Raw genomic sequence first — 24051 nt, 5'->3', positions numbered from 1 at the left:
GTAGAAAAGAAACTAGCATCAAGATTGCAAGCGGGTGTGCAGGCATGGAGAATGGCTCTGGAGGGGAAAAAAGAGGAGAAAGATCTCAGTATGGACACTGATGCTCCTGCACATCCAGCTCATAAGCCTGGTGGTGATCCACAGGTTTGTAAAACTGAATTCTGCTAAAAAAACATAAAATGTGATTAAAATCTCAGAATTGTTAGGTTTCAATTTCATTGACATTAGTCCTTTTTTGGAATACTACTAATGTTTTTCCTCAAGGAATATATTCTGCATTGTATGCCAGAGGAAACTTCTGTTTGCCTCAGTATTTTGAAATTTTTTGCAGTGTTGTCATGCAACATTGCATGATAATTTAAATATTTTTGTAATGTTTAAATTCGACTAAGTTAAGGAAATTCTGCTGTGGGGATTTCTTGAGTTTAATATCTAACTAATGAATTAAATTAATATCAAGCCATGTCATTAATTAATTAATACTAACCCCAAAATGTAGTTTGATGCTAATCCTTGATTACTGATTTGAATCAGATTCAGGTTTTGATCCATGAGGTCCGTATTACCAACCAGATGATGTACCTTCATCCAAGTATTGAAAATGCACGTCTGCAAATGATGCAGCAGTTATTTGCTTGGCAAGCCATTGTGACTTGTCAAATTCGTATCCAGAGTACACGCTATCAAGTGGGATTGGATCGGGCTTCAGCTCCTCAGAACTACAAAAACATACTTACCAAGTTACCTGAGGGGAAGGAAGTACTGGCGGATGCTTATCAAGCTATTGAAAACAAGATAAAGCAGGTAAAGTAATGTCCGACAGAAACTTGTTACCCATGTATAAAGTTAGGTCAAAGGTATGGGCAAAAATGATGTGTAATTTTCTGACACCTCTAATGAAGTGCTAAATGATTCTAATATTAATTTTACTGATTGCCTATGATAGATGCAAAATTGAGGCCTACTTAATTTATTCCTCATTCATGTAATAAGTATTGATGTTTCTTGTACTTAATCTATATCTTTAGTAATGGTATAATTGTTTTTATTAATTGCAGATGAGAGATTACGTGGATGACTGGCTTCGCTACCAGGCTTTGTGGGACTTGCAAGCAGATTCTCTCTATGGAAAATTGGGAGATGATATAATTTTGTGGATGAAATGCCTAAATGACATTAAGTAACTAAATATTTATTATATTTCTTACTGGGGTCGTGATCTAAAATTTTCTTTCTGTCATTTATTCAATTAAATTTTAGTTAATATGACCACAGTGGACCCTATTTATTTAAAACTAGTCAGAGAAGTGTGGCTTAACCTGATATGATAAATTATTTAATATTGTTAGTTAAATTGGTACTCCGGTGATAAGAATATTTGTTAAGAAGTAATATACAGATTTTGGTCAATATTTGGTGCAGAGCTTTTTAATGAAGTAAGGACAATTTTTTCTTAGGGAAACAAGAGCTACATTCGACACAACAGATACTAGGAGAGAATTTGGCCCAATTGTGATAGATTATGCCAAGGTGCAAAGCAAAGTGTCATTAAAATATGATTCTTGGCATAAGGAAACCCTAGGGAAGTTTGGATCACTATTGGGAAATGAAATGTCACAGTTTCATTCACAAGTATCTAAGGTATGATTTTAAATTGTGTGTAGGATTTAATGCTGTATTTATGGTACTTCAATTAATGTATTTTTGTACAAAGTAGGTTTTTTGCTTTAACAAGTTAAGCTTGCTACTGTTAATAAAAATGATAACTAGATCTTGTCATTATATTGACTAATTCGAGTATATGAAGTTTGTGTATAAAGGAGTGATTTGGGCACAAATGATGTTTTATTTTCTGACACCTCTAATGAGAATTTATAAGTGATTCAATTTTTATTAAAATCTGATTGCCTATCTATGAATAGTTGTTTAAATGAACTATAGAACCAAACATTCGCGATTTGTAATTGATTTCTGACTGAAATTCTTTTTCAGTCAAGAGTTGAACTTGAGCAGCAGTCAATTGAAACGGCAAGCACTTCTGATGCAGTGGGTGTTATAACCTATGTGCAATCTCTGAAGAAGAAGATGAAGGCATGGGAAAAGCAGGTAAATTGAATTGCTATATTAATGTTTTATCTGTGATATTATTCATTATCTCCATTAGGACTTTTCAAGGAAGTTAGAATGATAAATAATAATATATATGTGAACATCTGATAACTGCCTTAAACAACCACTGTTTTGAGAACCTCACATCCTGGACGATTTTGCTAGTTTTTTGGTTTAATAATTAAAACCTTTCCTTCCTTGGAAATATGTGAATTCATTTGTTGTTTCAAACATCTTCCATGCACTCACATTCCTTATACTAATATATAATTTTGGAAGATTACTGCTGGTGGAAAAATGTCTTTTCTTTCTTGGTGAATATTTGAAACATACTCATATACTTATCCTAAGCATTTACTGGCCAATGGTACTTAGTAACATACCAGTGCCTCTTTCAATAATCCATGGTATTTATACCATGAGCAAGAATCCGTGGTTATTATGGTCCCTTATTAACATTTTTGGAATGTAGGTTTTCTGACTATTTACAGCATTGCTGTGAGTACTATCAATTGTCTCAATATTACCATGTGACAGTGACATCAGTTGTATTGTATAGCTGGAATTTTGCTGATATATTGTAATTTTCCTAGAAAAGTTGGGAATGGAATTTTTGGTGTGATAAATGTGGTAACATTCATATTTTTAAATCTGAAATATTGCTATATTCAGAATTCCACAGAGTAAATGTTGTTGATGTTGTGTGTTCTTTCTTTACTGTAAGGTGGATGTATATCGAGAGGGTCAGAGAATTTTGGAAAGGCAACGATTCCAGTTCCCAAGTGCTTGGTTATATGTGGATAACATTGAAGGAGAGTGGAGTGCATTTAATGAAATTATTAAGAGGAAGGATTCATCTATTCAAACCCAGGTAATAGACTGATTTTTCATGGTTTTCATTGAAAAATGACTGATTTTATTGTTTAAGAAAACTGCATGATTTTGAATTACAATTTAACATTTAATTTTATCATTGCGTAATGTAAATTCTAGCCAAAATTTTAAGTTCATTCATGATAATCCTGCCTTTGCATTTTTGGCCAGAATATCATTGTTAAATTTCTCATTCCCAGCACTAGATCCTGAATTTCTTGCTGAGAAAGTTTATCCCAAGTTTCAGCTGCCTACTGCTATCACTATGAAGCCATAATATATGCTTAATTGATTAAACAGAATATTGGAAGAAGACAAAATTTTTTTTTTAGATTAGAATTGTGGTATTTTATTTATTCTTGTTCCAACAGATATTAAAATTGATGTGAGTCAGGTACTTGAGAAAGTTAAATGAAACAAGTGGTAGTATTTTTAGGGAAGGTGACTGACAGCTGAGGTCATTTGTACCATTAGAGATGGATGGAAAAGGAGGAAGGAAGGGTGGAGAGAAACCTGGCATGGATATTATTATCGATTAATGAAAGGCATCAAGGGGTCTGATTAAAAAAGTATTTGTTTTAAGTATTTTGCATGTTTTCACACTCAGGTTGTCAGCTTGCAAATGAAGATAGTTGCAGAGGATAAAGCGGTTGAGGCACGAACATCTGATTTCCTGGGTGAATGGGAAAAAGGAAAGCCTGTAGAAGGGCACCTTCGTCCTAATGATGCTCTGCAGCAACTTCAAATCTTTGAAAGCAAGTTTTCACGGTTGAAAGAGGAGCGTGATAATGTGGCCAAGGCAAAGGAAGCTTTGGAGCTTCAAGAGCCTGGTAAGTTAATTATTCATGCTGTGCAAGTGGCATTGAAAAAAGTGAGGAAAATTATTTCCTGGAGAGAAAGTATGAAGCTAATGATGTGATTGTTTAAATAAATGTAATTGACTAACCAACTTAAATTATCCCATGTGGTTAAGAGTGAAGATCAAATGGTCTTGCAAGTAAAAATCATTCCAATAACATTTGGGGGAACCCTTATGGTGTGATATTCTACAACTGTAGAATCCTGTTAGCTGTTTGAGGTGACAATACTAGGGAATATTTAGTAGTGATAATTGAGAATAATGTTTATTTAATTAGCCTTAGTCCGAAAACGGCACTTTTTGGCCTTTACATTGAGCTATTAACAGTGGAAACAATGGAGACGATTACAAACACCCAAGCTCTAGGTGGAGGAAATTTCACCTAGGGAATCAAACCCGCAACCCTTGGATTGGCAGATGAGGACTTTACCTCACCGCCAACAAGGCCGGCAATTCGTATTTAAATTGACTTTAAGAGCATTATGTGGATTTCTCACCCTAGTGTGAAATAAATAAAGTAGTAGGGTGTAAGCGCATTCACTCAAAGAAAGCACACTTGCTTAGTCTAGGTGACCACCAGGATGCAATGAATGGTGAGTCTTGTATCCTATGCATTAGAACAGTCCAACAGTTAATGTAATTAATATGGTTGGTAATGTTGGTGCTATGAAGAGACTGCCTTGCAAAATTTTCTAGTGAACGTTTTAAATAACTAGTCAATCTTTAAAACTTGTGAAATTTGTTGTGGACAAAAGATGAAACTATGAAATACCCTGGAGAAGTCAATTTTTTTATGACACTAGGAATGATACTAATGCACATATTTTAGTAGCTGTTTTCTTTCATTTAACTTAATTATATGCTATCTGTAGCGTGTTTTTATAATTTTTACCTGTATGAATGTGGTGTGATCCTTATCACATAGGAAATGAAATTGTGTTAGTATGATTAAATTTCCTGAATTTTTCCAAGCCAAAACCTCTAATATCCATTAATTTTTTTATGATGTTACTGTTAAGAAAAATATTTTTCAGTAACATTGTAATATTATTGGCCAATCAAAATTCTGTGTGCTGACTTATTTTATTTTAAGTGTATTAAATTAGGTGATTGTTTCTGTGTTTTCTAGCTATTTCTTTTTATCCTTAATATTGTGCTTCTATGTTCCCACTAGGAGGAATCAGTACTAGTGAGGATCGCATGAATGTTGTGTATGAAGAACTTCAAGATCTCAGAGGCGTATGGTCTGAGCTCTCACGAATATGGTCTCAAATTGATGAGATGAGGGAAAAGCCATGGCTCTCTGTACAGCCAAGAAAACTTCGCCAGCAGTTGGATGCACTTGTTACTCAGCTACGAGAGTTGCCGGCTCGATTAAGACAGTACTCCTCTTATGAGTATGTGAAGAGACTCTTGCAAGGTTATACTAAGGTAATGTTCTACATAATTATTTAAACCATGAACAATATTAAAGTTTATAATGGGTTGAGTACACAATTTATAATTGTGTATTGGCTAGTTAAGCTTAGGGTATACTTGACTAAATGCGTAGGGTATGCTGGTCTTTTATGTACACTCATTTTTTCTCACTAGTATTTTAAAGGTTGCCCAATGGTCATTTGAAAAGTTCTAATACAACCAATCAAAGTTGTAGGAACAAATGTTTACCTTGGCATTAAATATGTATGGATACTGCTTCATTTGGTGAATATAGTTAAAACATATGAGATGTCTATTTAAAATAATTTTTATTTATGATGCTCTTCATTTTGAAGTTCAGTTTCAATTGATGATGCCATGGGCATGTGGCATTTAACCGTTAACTTATTATGAACTTGCTTTTATTATTAGTTGTTGTGTGCTCTAATATGCTATTTTGGTGTGGAAATTCTCTGGTAGTCTATTATTTACTTATTTACTTCTATTGAAAAGGTGGGAAATAAGATTCATGTCTAGAAGGTATTTTAAATAGGTATTCAATTGGATTTTAAGTTTAGCATGGAGGGTAGGGTTTAAAATTTACCATTATAACTAATTGCGATTAAACAATTGTTTTTTATGTAGGTTAACATGATGATAGTGGAACTGAAATCTGATGCCCTGAAGGAACGTCATTGGAAGCAGCTCATGCGGCAACTGAGAGTCAATTGGATTCTTTCGGATCTAAACTTAGGACAAGTCTGGGATGTTGATTTGCAGAAAAATGAGGCCATCGTTAAGGATACAATTCTGGTGGCTCAGGGAGAAATGGCACTTGAGGAATTTTTGAAACAGGTTGGTTTAATCCTATTTTTGTTTCAACTTAGGGACTTTAAGGGGTAAGTCAACTACAGATATGAAATTGTGCCTCTTATTGGATTGTTAAAATATCAATAATTTAAGGTTTTGATTATGTTGTTCAGTGAAGATCAATTAAATCTGGCAGAAATTATGCCATTAACCAGCTAGTATGGTGTATTTATCACAGGTAGAAAAAATTTTAAAAATGAAAAGTTAAAAGAAGTTTCTTAATCATTAAATTTAGAAGCATGATTATTTATATACCTTGGTGGTGGAAATATCTTTGTAAAGTATACATTATATTGTTGGTGTTTTTCTGCAATCTTCAGACTTCAGAAGGTATTTTATCAACCTATTTTCATTTGATGTCATAGAAACAGATGTGTGTTAGTTAGAAATCAAGTTACTACTGATATTTTCATGTAGTATACACAAATATACAGGTATCAGATTTAGACGTTGCCTTTTTTTCCAATTAGTTACTTGAAGTCTTAATGATTCCCATTTCCTTTTTTGTGATATTTTTCTGCTGGTCTCCTGGGTGTGTAATTTTTTTCAAAGCATAAACTTTGCCCTAGGTGCAGTTACATTTTTGTAAATAACTAAGGTGAAAAATAAGAATTTTGGATTTTTGCCATCTCGAAGTCTTTTGAACTCATGTGGTTAGATAAATATTTCATGTACCAGGACAAGCTATGATAAAATTCAATCGAGTTTTAATTATATTACATAAAAATTAGGCATAGCACTTGATTCTTCGTTATCCGTAGATGTATCAGAGATGCCATGCACCTGGCATGACATAAATTGCCATGAATTATGTTAACAGATACTGTGACAACTTGCATTTGTTTATTTACTTGGAAATATTCTCTTGTTTCAGTGCTATCAGGGAGGTTGCCTTCCTCCCATACATTCCATTCTGTACTTGAATTGTCAATAAACAAAGCCAAAGTTATGAGGCTAAGAAAGTATTGACCCAAACTGATTCTGAGAGGTGATTGCAATGCTTGCATGTGGCTCTAGTTGGAATCACCAAAAGATACTTTTCATAATTTCAAGGAGTATTCATTATTTTTAAAGCAATTTTTATGGTTCCCAGTAGAATTTAAGCTATTTCACAAAAGACGAATTTGTATTAGGATTTCAGTTAACGTGTTCACATTGTAAATTTTAGAAAATACAGTGGGAAATATTGTATAAATTGTTGTGAATTAACTGGAAATGTTTTCTGAAATTTTGCCCTTCAATTTTGTTGCATATGACTGGTACATGCCTATTAAATTCGAGTGGCAATTTTGGGTTTCTCTTAATGGTTCGAATGTTTCTATGTGAGAGTATTGTTTTCTTTACCCCATGAATCTTGAAGACCCTGTTATTGGCAAGTCAATATCGCAGTCTTATTTGGCCCCCACAATCATCCTTAAAATCAAATTTGAGTGGTTATTTACTTAACAACAAAGAGGTATTAGGTTTTATTACTTTTTAAAAGTTTTGCAATTGGCAAAAGCTATGTGGTCTTATGCAAATATCCTTAGAACAGGTGTCCATGGATTGGCATCTTACTACAGTAGGAAGGCATTCAAATAAAACATGTATAAAATATAAGTGTAGTGTGATGCCAAAGAAGCCTTGAGCAGAGAAGAAAATGTTTTTGTTTGTTTTCTCAGTGATATGGCAAATCCTGGTGATCAAAATTATAAATACCTTCTCTGAATCGTGATTGGATACACTGTTAATCATGTAATAATCCATTAACTCATTTAATATAGCCTGGGGTTCTTAGTTTTTCCAGTTGGTTTTGTGTCATGAACAAAACTTATCAGTTAGAATAAAAATCTTTTGATAAGGCATGGCAAGATAATTGATGTAAGCATAAAGTGGCTGGGGCATGGATGTCATTTCTCATGGAATCTTTTAAAGTTATTTTTCTCAATTTTAAATTTATTATTTTCTTTGCTGATAAACCATGAAGACTCAGCGGCAGCATACTAAAGATCTGAGAAGGGAACCTGGACAGTACTGCCATATCTAATTATTTCCTTCAAAAGCATTTATTGTTATTCATCCAATTCATTTTTGAGCCCAACTGTTCATCATTGCTGTTGGAAACTTTATTTGCACTTGATTTCCATTTAAGTATTATGCAGCAGGAACTTCTTTCATCTGCCAATAGTTTCAGAATGTCAGTCATTCTTTACATCTGCAGTGAATGCTTGAACTCTTTCTGTACCAAAATAATTAGAGCATTTAAAAAAATAGCTCTTATTTAGGTGTGAGATCTTTGAATGCCAATCTAATACTGTTCTTTATTGAACCCTATCCTCAATTTTGGTGTATTTATCAATGACATTTGTGTGTTCTAGGTTCGAGAGTCATGGCATACATATGAACTAGATCTGATAAATTACCAGAATAAGTGTCGCTTGATTCGTGGTTGGGATGACCTTTTCAACAAGGTGAAGGAGCACATTAACTCTGTTGCTGCAATGAAATTGTCTCCATATTATAAGGTATGTCTATACTGTTTCTTAGCCTTAATTGTCCAAAATTGAAGAATTGCAATTTAGAAGAACATTATGTAGGCAGTCATCATTTTATATTTAAGTTTCAGTTCATCCTAAAAGTGATACTAAATTAATTATTAGAGTTTAATAATTTACATATTTTGTACTTAGGTGTTTGAAGAGGAAGCCTTAACATGGGAAGAAAAACTCAACAGAATTAATGCTCTCTTTGATGTTTGGATTGATGTCCAGCGCAGATGGGTATATTTAGAAGGAATATTTTCTGGCAGCGCAGATATAAAAACACTGCTTCCTGTTGAAACGTCAAGATTTCAGAGTATAAGGTGAGTTTAAAGAACAACTTTCAAGCGTAACATGGTTAAAGTCATTCATGATGGAAGAAGACTTTGCTTTTCATTTAAAAATGGTTTTTATACAACTTAGGTTTTGTCGCAGCATAAACAATGGCTCAAAGGGAGGGAGGGGAGCTGGAGAACGGAAGCTACATTTCGGAGTAGGGGGAAGGAAAAGGGAAAAGGAAGGAAGGAAGGTTGTAGGAGTGACAAAGGTCATTAATTCTCCAGGTGCAACAATTTGAGTGTAATGCACATTTAGCAGATGACTCCGTTAAAAGTTACTGTCATGGCATCTCCTGTAGTTTCTTGGAATTAATGCTTCCAATAATTATTCGTGCAAGTTCAAAATGGCATAAATTGTAGCCTGTTTACGAAAATAGATGCCTAGCTTTTTTGAACAAGTGTTCAAATGTGCCCTTTATATTGTAGTCGATATAGACTTAGGGGGGCATAAGAGAGGACAGCCATGTTCATTTTTACACATATGGCATTTGAAACAATTGTGAAATTTCAGTAAAATAAATTTTGCACTACCCTAATTTACATTTTTCAGCCGTCCTTTAGTTTTATTCAGCCTTCGCTAAAACTGTACCTAGTATTTGTGTTTTCCCGATTGTAGATCATGTTTGGTTCCTTTCCCTAAATTTACGCTTGTAATTTGTGAGCCTCAGCTTTTGTTTTATTGTTAATTATTTTCTTTTTTCTGAATTTGGAGAAGACTCTTCAGTTTTCCCCATGTGGTCTGTAAAGAAATGGACTTTCTTCTCCACAAATTTATGCTTATTCATCCTATCCAGAATTATACTGCATATAGAAATTTTTTCGGTGAACTCTCTTCGGTATGCATTCTTGGGTCTGTTCTAATAGTGGCTTGAAACTTGCAATTATTGTTGGCATGTGGAAAAGATGATCTCTTATATTTATGGGTGTATTGATATTTAGTAATAGTAATATTTTGTGTTTTCTGCATTTCAGCTCTGAATTCTTGGGCTTGATGAAAAAAGTTTCGAAGTCCCCCATGGTGATGGATGTCTTAAACATCCCAGGAGTTCAGAGATCACTAGAAAGGCTGGCTGATCTGCTTGGAAAAATTCAAAAAGCCCTTGGGGAGTATCTTGAAAGGGAAAGGACATCCTTTCCAAGGTATTAATTTTTTATGCAGTAATATATGATCCAATAAATGAAACAATTGTGACAAATTAATCCACTCTAACTAATTTGGAAATCACTGAGCTGTATGATGAAAAACTTCCTTGGAAAAAACCATGACCAATTGTCTACAGATCTGAAGCTCTATGTAGAAAATCTTTTTGTTTCTTTTGGTGATCAGGTTGGCTCATATTTAGAAGCTTTGACTTTTTGAAGCATTGAACGAAATGTGCTTGGCTCTGATTTAAATATTTGCTCTTTTGAGCAAGTTTTTGATTGTGAAAATATTTTCTTGCAGGAGCATATATTTTAATGATACATTTTTACTGGGCACTAAAACTGTTATAATATTTAAGTAATATTGAGTAATGGCTGAATGAATGTTCTACTGGTATTTTAATGCCTTAATTTCATTTTGTTATAGGTATAGGTTTTTCCCCTCGCTTGTTGCAATTTTTTCTGATTGTGTTAATTCTTCAAATCATGTTATATTTCACATAACAGGAGATAGGGTTAGTCATTTCCTAAAGACTTTGATTTTACCCAATTGAATGTCTGTTTGCAGACTTGATTTTTTAAATAGTTTTTATTAATTAGGTTGGCTTGTTATCTTTATAGTAATTTGATCCTCATTTCAAAAAATCAAGTAAATGCAAAAATGTAATGCTGGTTCCAAAATATTTGTTGCTTAAATTATCATGTGTTCTAATAGATTTAATATTTGATGTTAACTAGCATGGAAGTGTTGAAAACAGTATAACTTCCTGTCCCATTATTTCATCAGGTTTTACTTTGTTGGTGATGAGGATCTTCTTGAAATTATTGGAAACAGTAAAAATATTGCTCGTTTGCAAAAGCACTTCAAGAAAATGTTTGCTGGTGTTGCATCAATCATTCTAAATGAGGAAAGCAATGTCATTATTGGAATTGCATCTCGGGAAGGTGAAGAGGTGAGTTATAAATGGTTAATTCTAAAATTGCAGTTTAAAAAACAATAAAGGTTTATTGAGGAAATTTAAATGCTTTTAGTAAATTCTGCTTTGCATAAATATTTTTATTGCCATATTATCTCAAGGTTTGTGTGATTCAATCATGATGTAAATGAAGTATTATATTTTAAAACAATTTCCTCTCTTAACTTCTACTGGTTAAATTCTATTAAGTTGAAAGGGTCAAGTATCTTCTATTTCAGTCTTGTGGAATTGTTACATTTTAGAAATTGACTGAAAATTGTAACTGATAATGCCTAATGTAATCATTGTGGTCTTGGTGTTAAAATTGCAATGGTCTAGTATGTAAGCATTATTTAAGTTTTCTCAGATCAAAATTCAGGTTATGAATATTATAGCATCTATTTACCATTGGAATAAATGTGCTTTTGTCATTAATGTTATGCAAAAAATTTAATTTTGCAGGTGAAATTTGAAAACCCTGTATCAACTGTGGAACATCCAAAAATTAATGAATGGCTCTCCTTGGTTGAGCGTGAAATGCGTGTTACTTTAGCATCCTGTCTTGCTCAAGCAGTTCAAGACATTAAGCAATTCAAAAATGGAGCCATAGACCCAAATTCTTATATGCAGTGGTGTGATAAATATCAGGTTTGTTACTATGATATAATTTTTTGGAAGTGATAAGGTTCCTCTATCTATTTGCCTTTGTTCAAAAATTAACTTATCGTTTGCTCAGGCTCAAATAGTGGTCCTTGCTGCACAAATTCTCTGGAGTGAAGATGTGGAATCAGCTCTACAGCAAATTGCCAATAAACCAGCAGAAGGGCAGGGGCCATTGGAAAGAGTTCTATCTCAAGTTGAGAACACGCTGAATGTTCTCGCAGATTCTGTGTTACAGGAGCAGCCACTGTTACGTAGAAAGAAACTGGAACACTTGGTGAGGCTTGCATTATTTACCTTGTTACACCGGTTATAATAACAACCATTATAGAAGCATAAATAATACTCATTTGTTGTGGTACATGTGCCTAATAATATATCTTGGAATTAAGTTGAATACTGAAAGAACTAACTTTATAATTCCGCGCAAAATCTATTAAAAACACAACCTAGGTTTTGGCGTTGGACATTGTCACCTAATTTTCTTAATGTTTGACACTACAATAAATCATCTCAGGTAGATTAAACCTTAGTATATGCAGAACTCAGGATACCTAGGAAAGTAATGGTTTAAAGTAACTTCAGAATTTTTTGGAAGCCCTGTACCTTTATTTGAAACAAAATGAAATGTATATCATTTCGGTTTTGCCAGTTGTGTCTTTTTGTAATTAAAGATACATGAAAATGTTCGATTACGGAATACTAAATGGACATTTTCTCCTTTTCAGATTAATGAGTTTGTACACAAACGCACTGTTACTCGTCGTCTTATTTCTCACAAAGTTTCGGGCCCAAAAGTGTTTGAGTGGCTTTGTGAGATGAGGTTCTACTTTGATCCAAGGCAGACAGATGTTTTGCAGCAGTTATCCATTCATATGGCCAATGCGAAATTCAATTATGGTTTTGAATACCTGGGAGTACAGGACAGACTAGTTCAGACACCATTGACAGACAGATGCTATTTGACAATGACTCAAGCCTTGGAAGCACGCTTGGGAGGATCTCCATTTGGTTAGTATATGGAATGATATTTTATGTATAATTTGTATTCTAGGAGTGGTATTGAAATTTTACTTGGCACTCAGGTCCTGCTGGAACTGGGAAAACTGAATCGGTGAAAGCGCTAGGCCATCAACTGGGACGATTTGTTTTGGTTTTCAATTGCGATGAGACCTTTGATTTCCAAGCTATGGGCAGAATATTTGTTGGGCTTTGTCAGGTAAGAATACAATTTGATAATTGCATCTTGATGTTTTTTTCATAATTATAAACACCCATGCATCGGTATCGGTGCTAGAGATTATAAAAAAATAGTTTGATTTAAATGAATTTGTCTCTTGGCTTTAAAGTTAATTTATTGTTTTTTTTCAGGTGGGAGCCTGGGGTTGTTTTGATGAATTTAACAGGTTGGAGGAAAGAATGTTGTCTGCAGTCTCACAACAAGTACAGACAATACAAGAGGCACTCAAATCCCAGCAAGATGGTAAAAAGGAAGGAAGTGAGTAAAAATGTTTTGATTTCAACCTTTGAAAAATGATCAGGAAGTAGGCGTGACTTCTTTTTATGTTCTAAGATACCTGGTGTTAATATCTGTACCGAATCTCAGCCAGGATGCATTCTGTTAGAGGCCAAGCATTTGCGAGATGTTTAGAATATTTTGTTTGTGGTGGATGTATAGAATATATTGTCTGATTTTTAAGCATCCAGTGGGGTGCATCCTCATTTGCTGTTGCTAATGGTCAATATTAACTCGGTTTTTGTGATGATTTTTTCGGAGTTAATATTATAATATTGACTCGCGTTCAAAACACCTTATAAACAAATTTCTTATTGCTACAATTGATGGAAGTGGTGTGGATAATAATGCAAATTATGTATTTAATTACAATATAATAAACAGAATATGGAATGGAGACTTTTTAACTTTAAATATCTGGTCATCTTATTTTAGGTATATCAGTGGAACTTGTTGGAAAACAAGTAAGAGTATCTACAGACATGGCAATATTCATTACCATGAATCCTGGTTATGCTGGCAGATCTAACTTACCAGATAACCTGAAAAAGCTCTTCCGATCTCTTGCGATGACTAAACCTGATCGTCAGTTGATTGCTGAAGTAATGTTATTCTCACAAGGATTCCGCTCTGCTGAAAAGCTAGCAAGGAAAATTGTCCCATTTTTCAAGTTAGTTGTGAATCTATGAGGAGAAAAATTTTATCTTTAATTTTATTGTGCATATAATGCATTAATATTTTTTTCTCCAGGCTTTGTGATGAGCAACTCTCAAATCAGTCACATTATGACTTTGGGTTGCGAGCCCTCAAGTCTGTGTTGGTGTCTGCTGGAAATGTTAAACGAGATCGTATTCAGAAGATCAAAGAGGACAAGAAAGCACGAGGGGAGTTAAATATTGATGAAGCAACAATTGCTGAAAATTTGCAAGAACAAGAGGTATATTATTTTCTAACTTTATTTCTCATAATAAGACATCTCAATTCTTCACTTCTTTAGTCACTTTTTATTTGAACTTCTAATAATGTTCATGTTAGGTTTTAGTTAAAAAGTGGTATTTATATCCTACTAGAATGGCAAAAATTTCCTGATAATATTTTGGAGCACCATGAAAATGGGTTTTGGGTTGTCAAGAATATTCTGACAGCAACCTCAAAATTGATTTTTTAATTGTTTCATTAACGGTGTGTTCCCTTGAGTTATCAATTATTTATTATTGGGATTGAATTTTTTCTGAGGAAGGTTTTTGTGATTCTGTTATAAGAGGAGAAATAAGGGAATTGCTTTTTTCGAACTGAAAAGAAATGTGTAACTTTTGGGTTTAGAAAGTGACGTGGGTGTCTTTAAAAATTACCTAACCATGTTGCAGTACATTTATAATGTAAATTTAAGCACTTGCTAGTATTATGCCATTGAACTTCTGTTTTTGAAAATTATATTTTTGTACTCAGTACTTACCTTATTTTTGCTGTGCTTATTAATAAAACTTGTGTTAAATTGAATAAATTGCACCATTATTTGCCCCTGTTCTTAAAACTAATTGACTTGGAATATCTTTAATTCTTGGTCATAACCGAAATTGTCTTTGATTGCACAGTGGAATAAGCTTCTATTATGTTGTTTGAACATAAAATATATTGAATACATTTTTGTTGTTTATCAAATATTAACTTTTTAATTAAAAAATGTGAGTAAGTGGTCTTCATTATTTTATATGGATGCTATTGTTGTTAACATATAAGTACTTGGCTTTCAACCTCCCATAAGCTACCTATTTTACTAGTCAGCATATTCTGGGTAGTTTTGCCTGATATTTCATCTTGGCTTTTCAAGCTCCTCAAAATCATCCAGATCAGCTCCCTTCTCAGATCAATCTGATCCAAATGCTCACTTCAAATCAAGGCTGAAGCCGGGCTATCTAGAGAACATGTTTATGCACACACAAATTTAGTTGCATTTGTTTTGCCATTAAGAAGTTTTGTTAGAATCCTATCATATCTTCGTAATTTTGTAAATGGCATTTTTGTTCTTTTTGTTTCAGATTTTGATTCAATCTGTATGTGAAACAATGGTTCCAAAGCTGGTTGCTGAAGATATTCCTCTTTTATTCTCCCTTCTCTCAGATGTCTTCCCTAATGTAGAATATACACGCGCTGAAATGGCTGGTAATTATAAAGAATGCTAAATGATAGTTTAAATCAATTCTTAAAAAATAGCATTTAAAAATTGTGCTTGTAAGGGCAGGCATGAATCACTCCCATGTGGATATTTGTCACAGTGAATATGTTAACTTGAATATTAGTCTCCTTGTTCATTAACATTTTGTTAAGTTCATTAACATTCTGCCATGACATTACTTTGTGTAGGATTGAAAGAGCAAATAAGGAAGGTTTGCCATGAGGAGTACCTTGTGTGTGGGGAAGGTGAAGAGCAAGGTGGTGCTTGGATGGAAAAGGTAAATATGGAATGAATTATTTCTCTCAGAACTTTTGATGGGAATAGCTATAGTACGTTTGTTCATTCTTATATATTAAAGTATCAGTTTAGTAAGTAGTGAAGACTGCTTGTATATTTATTTTTTTCTTCTAGTATTGTAAGTTGTTACTTCTGTGACACTGGTGTAGTATAGGAGACAAATATTTTATAATGATTATTTTGTAATTATGTATATTTTCAGTGATTAGGAATGAAATTACAGTGATTAAATCCATCATTCTAGACCGAACAATGATTTTATGAAGACTTGTTGTTAGTCCTGTCATTTGACCACTAGAGCGATAAAATATTCTCATTATAATATGCGTATGTTGGGTTTTGAAAAGGAATCAAGTTGGATATCTAATTTGTCCCATTGTTTAAAGCTTTGCATCCATTCCATGCCACTGTTTATATGCTCTATTGTTTTCTTATTGAAAGTAACAAATTTACTATCTTACCATCTTTGAATCTGAAGTTCTGGCTCTTTGTTGTTTCCGAATTAGGCATTTAGACAAGTGTAACATCTGTAAATACTTGCGCAGTCACCTTTCGTGGAAATATAAATTTTGCTATTTGCTTATTTATCCCTTTTTTATAGTTTATTTAGGGTTGTATTTCACTCAGGGGCATACATTGTTTAAAAATTATAAATCAACTTTATAATGGGAATCACATTTTCCCAGAAATGATTGTTAAAGATGGACAGAAATTAAATACGAATTATAGAAATTAAGAAATATAACATGTAGTGATGTATATTAAAAAAAATTACTTCGGGAATAGGTTTAGTGTGATGAGGTCTCAAGTTTTATTTGTGTCCTCCTTAAGCTTTCGTTACTCTAAGGAGTTATTTTTTCCATTAACATGTCATTACCTTCCCATAAATGTAAATTATGGGCATTCTGCTCTTCTGTTTATCTGAGCATATTAATGTAGAAGTCCTTTACCATTGGGAGTTTTATTAAAAAACTTAACTGGGATCACAAGATGATAAAATTTGACTTTAGGAGATGTTCTTTGACATAGTTGTTTGTTTTAGTATGTTCATTGCAGTTAAGGGCTATGAAGAGGTTTTGGGTGAAGTTTGCGAGCATTGTCAGTCATCCAGTAACGAATATTTTGCTTATTTACTGAGCTGGAGAGGTAAAAATGTGCTTTATGACAAAACCTCGATGCTCACCAGACCACTGCAGGGTAACTACTGAAAATGGCATTGTTCTCCCAGCTAATGCCACTACTCCCATTCCGCTAATTCACTTGCACCTTCTTCAGTGATTTTTAGCAAGTAGGGAGTGTATTCTGCCCCACCCTGTACTATTTAAATATAGTGAGACCTGTTCCAAGTTTCCAGCTGTTTCATTGAAAAATAGTGCAAAGAAAGGTAGTTGTTTGATAAGGGGACAGGTGGTTAAATGAAGGATTACAGGAATGATTACAGTCCACCCATTAAATAGATTAATGGTAGGAAATCTAATAAACCCGTGAACTAATTAGGGATACAGATCACTATTAGTAATAAATGTGGAATTATTTATGCAGAGGAATTTTGGCAAAATCATGTGTACAATTAGTATATTATACAGGTAATAAATAAAAAGTGTGAATCCATATTTGGCAGGCTTATTAAAGTTATTGTAACCCGGTACTTCAAAGATTTTTCATCACTGGTTGAGACTTAATGGCTTAGTGGCCACCAAATGGGACTGATCACTAAGAGAGGAGGTTAAACTGAATGTCACCAAATTCTCTGAAATTGTGATTAGTTCTGCTTAATCACCATGCTTCAAAATTTATACTGTCCTAGCAAAATTGTCCCATAAGACATTTATTTGGATAGTACTGGAACTTAGGAGGATTAAGGGATTTGATGATTTGGTTTCCCATGTATTAATTAAACGAGCAATTCAATTTTTTGAACGTCTTAAACACAGACAAGACCCTGTGGAACAGAAGTACTGAAGATTGTAATTGTCCGTAGAAAGGTGATAGCATTATTTTTGAAAAAATGTTATATGGCATGCATGGCTGTTAAAAATTGTGAATAATAATAATAGATATATGTAAATTGTTCTGGTACAATGTTCCCATTAAGCTCTATTTTTTGTAATGACTGATCAGTTTGCATTGCCAGAATTCTGTACCACTTAGCAGCTGAACAAGGTAACTGGCTCACCACTACTAATCAATAAAAATTTTCTGTATGTCAGAGTTAAATTTTATGGAAGAAATAGTGGTGTTTTCTAAGAATTTTCACATACCTCTGCCTGCTTTGATTTGATGTGTTTATCATAATTGACAGTTACTGACTGCATACTTTAATATCAGGTAGTTAGAAAATGTATGTAGTCTGCAAATATTTTGTATTAATATTTTTACCACCACTAAGTTGCTAAGAAATCTTGCAACAATAAGAAATTATTGGCTTATTATCTTGTTTACTGGGTCTAAAAAATAATCAGAATATCAATGAGAGGTTAAAAGTCCTTAGATTATTTTAATTTTATTCGATATTTCATCATTGGTTCTGAAAATTGATTTTCTGCACTTCTGTGTTCAGAATGCTCATTACTCATGGCGATATTTTTGATGGTTGCCGAGCTAATTCATTAGAATACATATGAACAAAGCAGAAATGTGGGCTACACATGTAGTTATAATTTAGTTTTTAACAAAGAATTTGGTTATCCATTGGGCATGCTTCCATTAATGTCAATTAAACTTTGATGTTGGCTACAATATGGTTTTCTGTGGGTTGGTCGACCCTTATATATGAGTTAATGTAACAGTGGAATTATGGTTATCATGTGCGTCTTTAAATAGTCTGCCCTTATTGTATGTTTATTTTTTGTGTGAGGATGTTACTGATATTTGATTCAAGCTATCAAACCTATGGAAACAAGTTGTAATTGGGATCTGGAGGCACAATGGCATTACAAAGGTGCCATGCTTGGCTTATTTGCTATAGGTCCCCCATAGTGCTGGTTTCACTAAAGCTGATTCATTATCTAAGTATGCTGCATTTGGTACAGAATTAATATGGTATACATATTGGTTATACACATGTGATAAATAATAGTGATGACAATAAGTTGAAAAAAGTAGAGGGAACATTGTTAACTTTTAAAGTGTTTATTCTAGGCTGTATAAAACAAGTTGTTTTTATTTTTTTAATGTCACTGAAGGGATTGGTGGGAGAGACATGGTGCGAGAAGGTAAGACTCTCAAAGCAAGTACTGCCTTGTTTGTTTGTATGTAGCATGTTTGGAGTCCCTAAGATTTATATTTGATTACTTAAGCTTAAAGAGTACTTGCTGATCCAACGAAAAAGGTTTTGTTTGGTTTTGAGGTTGTAGATAAATGTCTTTGTTGAGTTGACAGGATTTTATGCTTTACACCTATGGCTAGCTTATAATCTGAGTGGTGTTACTCTTATTGAAGTGGAGGCTTTCTTCTGCATGGTAAATATCATAGACTATGTATTCCGTTTCCACCTCTGGTTATTGAATCACTTTTCTTATTACTGTCTACTTCATCTTTTAAAAGCTTGCAAATCCTTTGAAAGACTGTTGCTTTCCCTTAATTTAAAAAATGTACAGATTTCATCCTAGTGGTTATCATTCATATAGGTGATTTGTAAGTTGCATTGTAGCTCTTAATTTAACGTAAAGTATTTTAAATGTGGAGATGCACCTAAGAGCATAATTATATAGCCATAAACTTAGCCATTTTATCCCTGTAGGTTTTGGAAACTTTTTAATGCCAACACTCTTTTTTATAATTACATATTTTGAAAGCACATTAGTTCATGAATTTTTATACATTAGATAAGGGTCATGATTTGTCAATTTCGAATTTGCCATTTATATCAGGATTAATATTTGTTGCATAAGATGCGATCAAAATATTCATTGTACTAAAAGTTTTCATGTAAATGAAATTAAATCAATGTTTATGAAATGAGCATTTGTGTGTCCCCTAATAACCCAGGAAGCAAGTAAACAGTTCTGCCGTAATTACTTAATTGTTCGGTAAAAGCTGACCATTCTAAATATTTAAAAGCGTGTCATGATGATAAGAGAAATTAAAAATCATTGTTTAGTCTCCACTTTAATATTTTGTCAAACTTAAACTAGTTTCTTGATAATAATTTTAAGTGTAAGGAAATAGAATCCTATAGACCAGATCTAATTGTGACCACCTTGCTGTGTCAAGATAGAGCAGCAGTTTCACCCCTTTTTGACCTTAAGCCACATAAGCTATAATGAAAATGCTCTTTTGCTGTTCAGCTTAATTTTACAGTGTCAATTGCCATAAGTGTTGAGTATATCTCATTACAAGAAGAAATAGTGTATTAAGATGTAAAATTAATTATTTAAAGAATCATCATACCTTCTCCTGCTGTAGTATTATAACCATTATCTTAGAAATTTCCGTTCTTGCAAAGTAAATAGACACCTTTTCACCTGGGAAAATATAGAGAATTTTTTCTTACTTTTTCCAAGAAGAATGTTCATTAATCATTAAAGATAATATGCAGCCTCTGTAGAACATTCAATTTTTTATCCCACACTTGACTCACAATTAGATGATGATGTGTCATCGCTTTTGTTGTGCCAGCTTATTTGCTTTGAATGTTTTTGCTATTTGTTCAGTCAAAATTATGACTCCTGAAGATTATAGGAAATAGCATTTTGATTCAGTGATATTTCCTCACTCCCTGCCACTCAGCTGTTTAGATAACGTAAATAAATGTTTAGTGTATGTTTTTTTATTGCAATTAATGGATAATGAATATTTTCTCAAGGACAAATTACAAAGCTGAAAGGTAGTAATGTAATATGCTGAAATATTTTGAAAGAAAAGAGACCATCCTGTTGTCCCATCCTATGTAATTAAGAATGGAGGCGCTTGTAATTTATCTTTCAGATTGAATAACTGAAATGAGTGATGGATTGTTAATTGAATGTCCTTCTCCTTTTTAGGTTCTGCAATTGTATCAGATATGCAATTTGAATCATGGGTTGATGATGGTGGGTCCAAGTGGATCTGGGAAGACAACAGCTTGGAAGGTGTTGCTTAAGGCTCTGGAACGTTTTGAGGGTGTTGAAGGAGTTGCTCATGTCATTGATCCAAAGGCAATTTCCAAAGAAGCTCTTTATGGTGTCCTTGATCCAAATACAAGGGAGTGGACAGATGGTCTCTTCACACACATTCTAAGGTAATTGGTTGAACTGGCTTTGATTTGATAAAATGAAGTTTCGATTAAGGCTGATGTGATACAAGGTGTATCTTATCCAAGAGTGACATTCTTTGCGCTCGTATAATAGTATTATTGCCAAACTGTTGCAACTCTTGGTACCTCAATAGGATTTTACTTTAATTGCTTCCATTGGATCAAATTTGAGTTAAGTGATAGTGGTTTTGGAGTGCCCTTCTCATAAAGTATCCCATCCCTAATCTTCCTTTGAATTCTTCTATTGAGTACCTTTTTGTCAAATGGAATGTACTGGTAGTTATTTTTTGCGTTAATGAAATCTAAACTTTTCACAATGCACCTTATTAGGGACTGATTTCATTAAACTTAATTAATATTTAACATTTTAACCTGTTGTTACCCATTTTCATTTCTGTTTGAAATGCAAAACTCCATTTTCATTCTCATTTATGCCAATTGCCATTCTTATATATAAGTTACCATGAGCATGAATTCTCATTTTGTAGACCATTTCCCCTACGCTGACTATGTGGTTTGCATAAAAAGTGTTGGGAAAATTTCTGGAAAAATTTTTGGATTTAATTCCGATATTGCTACAATGCCTCAAATTTCTTCAAAGTACATCCCTTGAGCATCGACACACTATTACCTGCAGTTTTCCCTCAATTTGAAGGCTCCCTAGTATGTGGATTCCAGAAGGCCCTTAAGGGTACGCGTGCAAGCTTTTTGACGGCAAATAGGGTCCCATAGTGATGTCCTTAGAGAGGATTTCACTTCTACGAATAGGAAATAGGTAACTTGTGCCAAGTTAGGACTGAAAGGGCTTGGGGAATCATCACGATGCCGTTGTGTTAGGTCTTCCCGAGTACATACTCAACTTTGCTTTTGGTCGTCTGTCAAGACCTTCGGAATGATTTCAGTGCAGATCTTTCTCCAAATTTTCAGTGACAATCTTATCAATGTCAATACTATCAACGGTCATGCGGACACTCAACTGATGGTCTGAATTCAGTACTTCCTACACACTTCAGGGAAAAATGGTTATGGATACGTGTTATACAAAACTTGTATATATCTGAAATAGGCATTGTTGACTAATGTTGAGGTTAATTTTAGAAGCCTGGGACAGAATATTTTCAAAGGAATTTGACATTGAATAACTCTGTTGTAATAAATAATGGGAAATGAAATATTTATTTTCCTATAGGCATCATTTGTAATTATTTATGTATTGCCTGTATGTATATAGTATTAGCAAAATTTATCTTAGCCTTAATTTTGTATTCGTCGACTTGGCAATGAGATTGGTGCAATACTGACTGTCTTTGCTGCATATTTTGATTTAAATTCAAGAAAATAAATTGCTGTATTAGGTCCTTAGTCATTGATGAAAATGTACAACAGTATTTGGGTGGTGTGATTTTTTTTATTGTATTAAATGCCGAGGGAGAACAGAAAAATGCTGTTAACCAGCTCATGCACTATCTGTTACATGTGGATAATTTAGATGTTTGGCTATCTTAAATGTGAGGTTATAAGTAATAATAATGGCTAAATTGAATGTACAGTAAAATACCTGGTTTTCAAAATGTCACATGACCTTGGGTATAATTAAAAAATTTTAAGAGGTCACAATAGATGACTTATGAAGTTTGTATAATGATATTGGCATGTATTAGCATGAGTCATTTGCAAAACAGTTTGTGTTTATGGAAGTTTGTGTATATATTTCAGTTAATGAAATTGAATTAGTTATTTCATGTGTTGTTTTATAATTTCAGGAAGATAATTGATAATGTCCGTGGTGAAATCAACAAACGGCAGTGGATAATTTTTGATGGTGATGTAGATCCAGAGTGGGTTGAAAACCTTAATTCAGTGCTGGATGATAATAAATTGCTAACATTACCAAATGGTGAACGACTCTCTCTGCCGTACAATGTCAGGGTGATGTTTGAGGTACATATCACAGGAAATTGTGTGTAAATGATGCAAAATAACAGGTTTTTCAAATTGGTCTGTTTTTTTGTTTGACTACTTGTTGATGGTCATTTCATTACTTTTTGTTGTTTCTAATTACTACTTTTTCAATGTAGGTACAAGATCTCAAGTATGCCACATTAGCAACTGTATCTCGTTGTGGAATGGTCTGGTTCTCAGAAGATGTTCTTTCTACTGAAATGATATTTGAGAATTTCCTATGTCGTTTGAGAAATATACCACTTGAGGAAGGAGAAGAGGAAGGAATAAAAAAATCAGATAATAAGGAGGATGTTCTCTCGCCTGCTATTCAGGTAATATATATATTATGAGTTAGGATAACATATATTGGCATTATTTCCATTGAAGTTTTAGTGAAACAACATTTAGAATGAACACTCTTTGTTATGCTTATTATATGGTTATTAGCATACAGTTACAAATGATATGATTCATCTTAAAAGTAAATGATATCCCAATTGCGTCTCCTGGAAAGTTACTTCAAAATGACTGCATGAGCAATTAAACAATACTTGAGGCTGTATCGTTAAGCTGGTTTAGACCTTTTTACTTAGTTTTTTGTGCCATTTTGGGAGACCTCTGTTGTATATGAAACTTCTGATGGATTTTTATTTAGCAGCAAGTGATTATTATTATAATTAATAATTGCACATGGAAATAGTTTTCCAAGTAATAATTGCCTAATTAATAATGATTAAATTATGTCTTTGACCAAACACATGAAGTTGCAGCTTTGGAAAATGTTTTGTAGGATTTAACTTGAAGAATCTTTATCCTGTATACGACATTGTTAATAATTGTAAGCTAATTACCTCATTTTTCATATTCCATGTAGGTTCAGCGTGAAGTGGCAAGCTTGTTGCAGTCATACTTCTCTCCTGATGGACTTGTGATTAGATGTTTGGAATTTGCTATGAAACAGGAGCACATTATGGACTTCACTAGGCTAAGAGCTCTGAGCTCATTATTTTCGATGCTTAATCAAGGAGTAAGGTAGGTTTTTAGTGTGCTAAGAAGGTAACATGTTGCATTTTGTACAAAGTTCAATGTATTACTCATGATAATTTTTAAAATTTAATCCCTAATTCTTATATAGC

The 24051-nt window shown here is 33.4% G+C and overlaps 1 protein-coding gene and 1 non-coding gene across 8 annotated transcripts in view; both read left to right on the top strand.

The window, feature by feature from the left end:
• Dhc64C (dynein heavy chain, cytoplasmic) overlaps positions 1–24051 on the top strand; it is a 95975-nt gene that overhangs the window by 29855 nt on the left and 42069 nt on the right. For 4 of the 7 annotated variants that reach the window (XM_071597248.1, XM_071597246.1, XM_071597245.1 and 1 more), the window contains 27 exons: positions 1–144; positions 535–804; positions 1059–1180; positions 1458–1641; positions 1993–2106; positions 2834–2980; positions 3590–3812; positions 5016–5272; positions 5906–6115; positions 8488–8634; positions 8800–8972; positions 9960–10127; positions 10918–11083; positions 11549–11734; positions 11823–12023; positions 12475–12757; positions 12832–12965; positions 13118–13244; positions 13698–13932; positions 14013–14199; positions 15302–15425; positions 15627–15715; positions 18921–18950; positions 20721–20956; positions 22735–22912; positions 23050–23247; positions 23790–23947. In XM_071597248.1, coding sequence (XP_071453349.1) covers positions 1–144; positions 535–804; positions 1059–1180; positions 1458–1641; positions 1993–2106; positions 2834–2980; positions 3590–3812; positions 5016–5272; positions 5906–6115; positions 8488–8634; positions 8800–8972; positions 9960–10127; positions 10918–11083; positions 11549–11734; positions 11823–12023; positions 12475–12757; positions 12832–12965; positions 13118–13244; positions 13698–13932; positions 14013–14199; positions 15302–15425; positions 15627–15715; positions 18921–18950; positions 20721–20956; positions 22735–22912; positions 23050–23247; positions 23790–23947 — 4691 coding nt within the window. The remainder of the gene's footprint in view (positions 145–534; positions 805–1058; positions 1181–1457; positions 1642–1992; positions 2107–2833; positions 2981–3589; positions 3813–5015; positions 5273–5905; positions 6116–8487; positions 8635–8799; positions 8973–9959; positions 10128–10917; positions 11084–11548; positions 11735–11822; positions 12024–12474; positions 12758–12831; positions 12966–13117; positions 13245–13697; positions 13933–14012; positions 14200–15301; positions 15426–15626; positions 15716–18920; positions 18951–20720; positions 20957–22734; positions 22913–23049; positions 23248–23789; positions 23948–24051) is intronic. The other 3 variants (XM_071597249.1, XM_071597250.1, XM_071597247.1) reach the window with 1 other exon arrangement.
• On the top strand, positions 1832–1908 carry LOC139698353 (small nucleolar RNA Me28S-Gm3255). Its single transcript, XR_011702894.1, has one exon. It is a non-coding gene; the product is annotated as a small nucleolar RNA Me28S-Gm3255 (small nucleolar RNA).

The sequence above is a fragment of the Hetaerina americana genome, unplaced genomic scaffold (genome assembly GCF_022747635.1).
Source record: "Hetaerina americana unplaced genomic scaffold, ioHetAmer1.1.p SCAF_83, whole genome shotgun sequence".
NCBI lineage: Eukaryota > Metazoa > Arthropoda > Insecta > Odonata > Calopterygidae > Hetaerina > Hetaerina americana.
The sequence above is the reverse complement of the archived record's forward strand: the minus strand, read 5'-3'. Positions and strand labels throughout refer to the sequence as shown.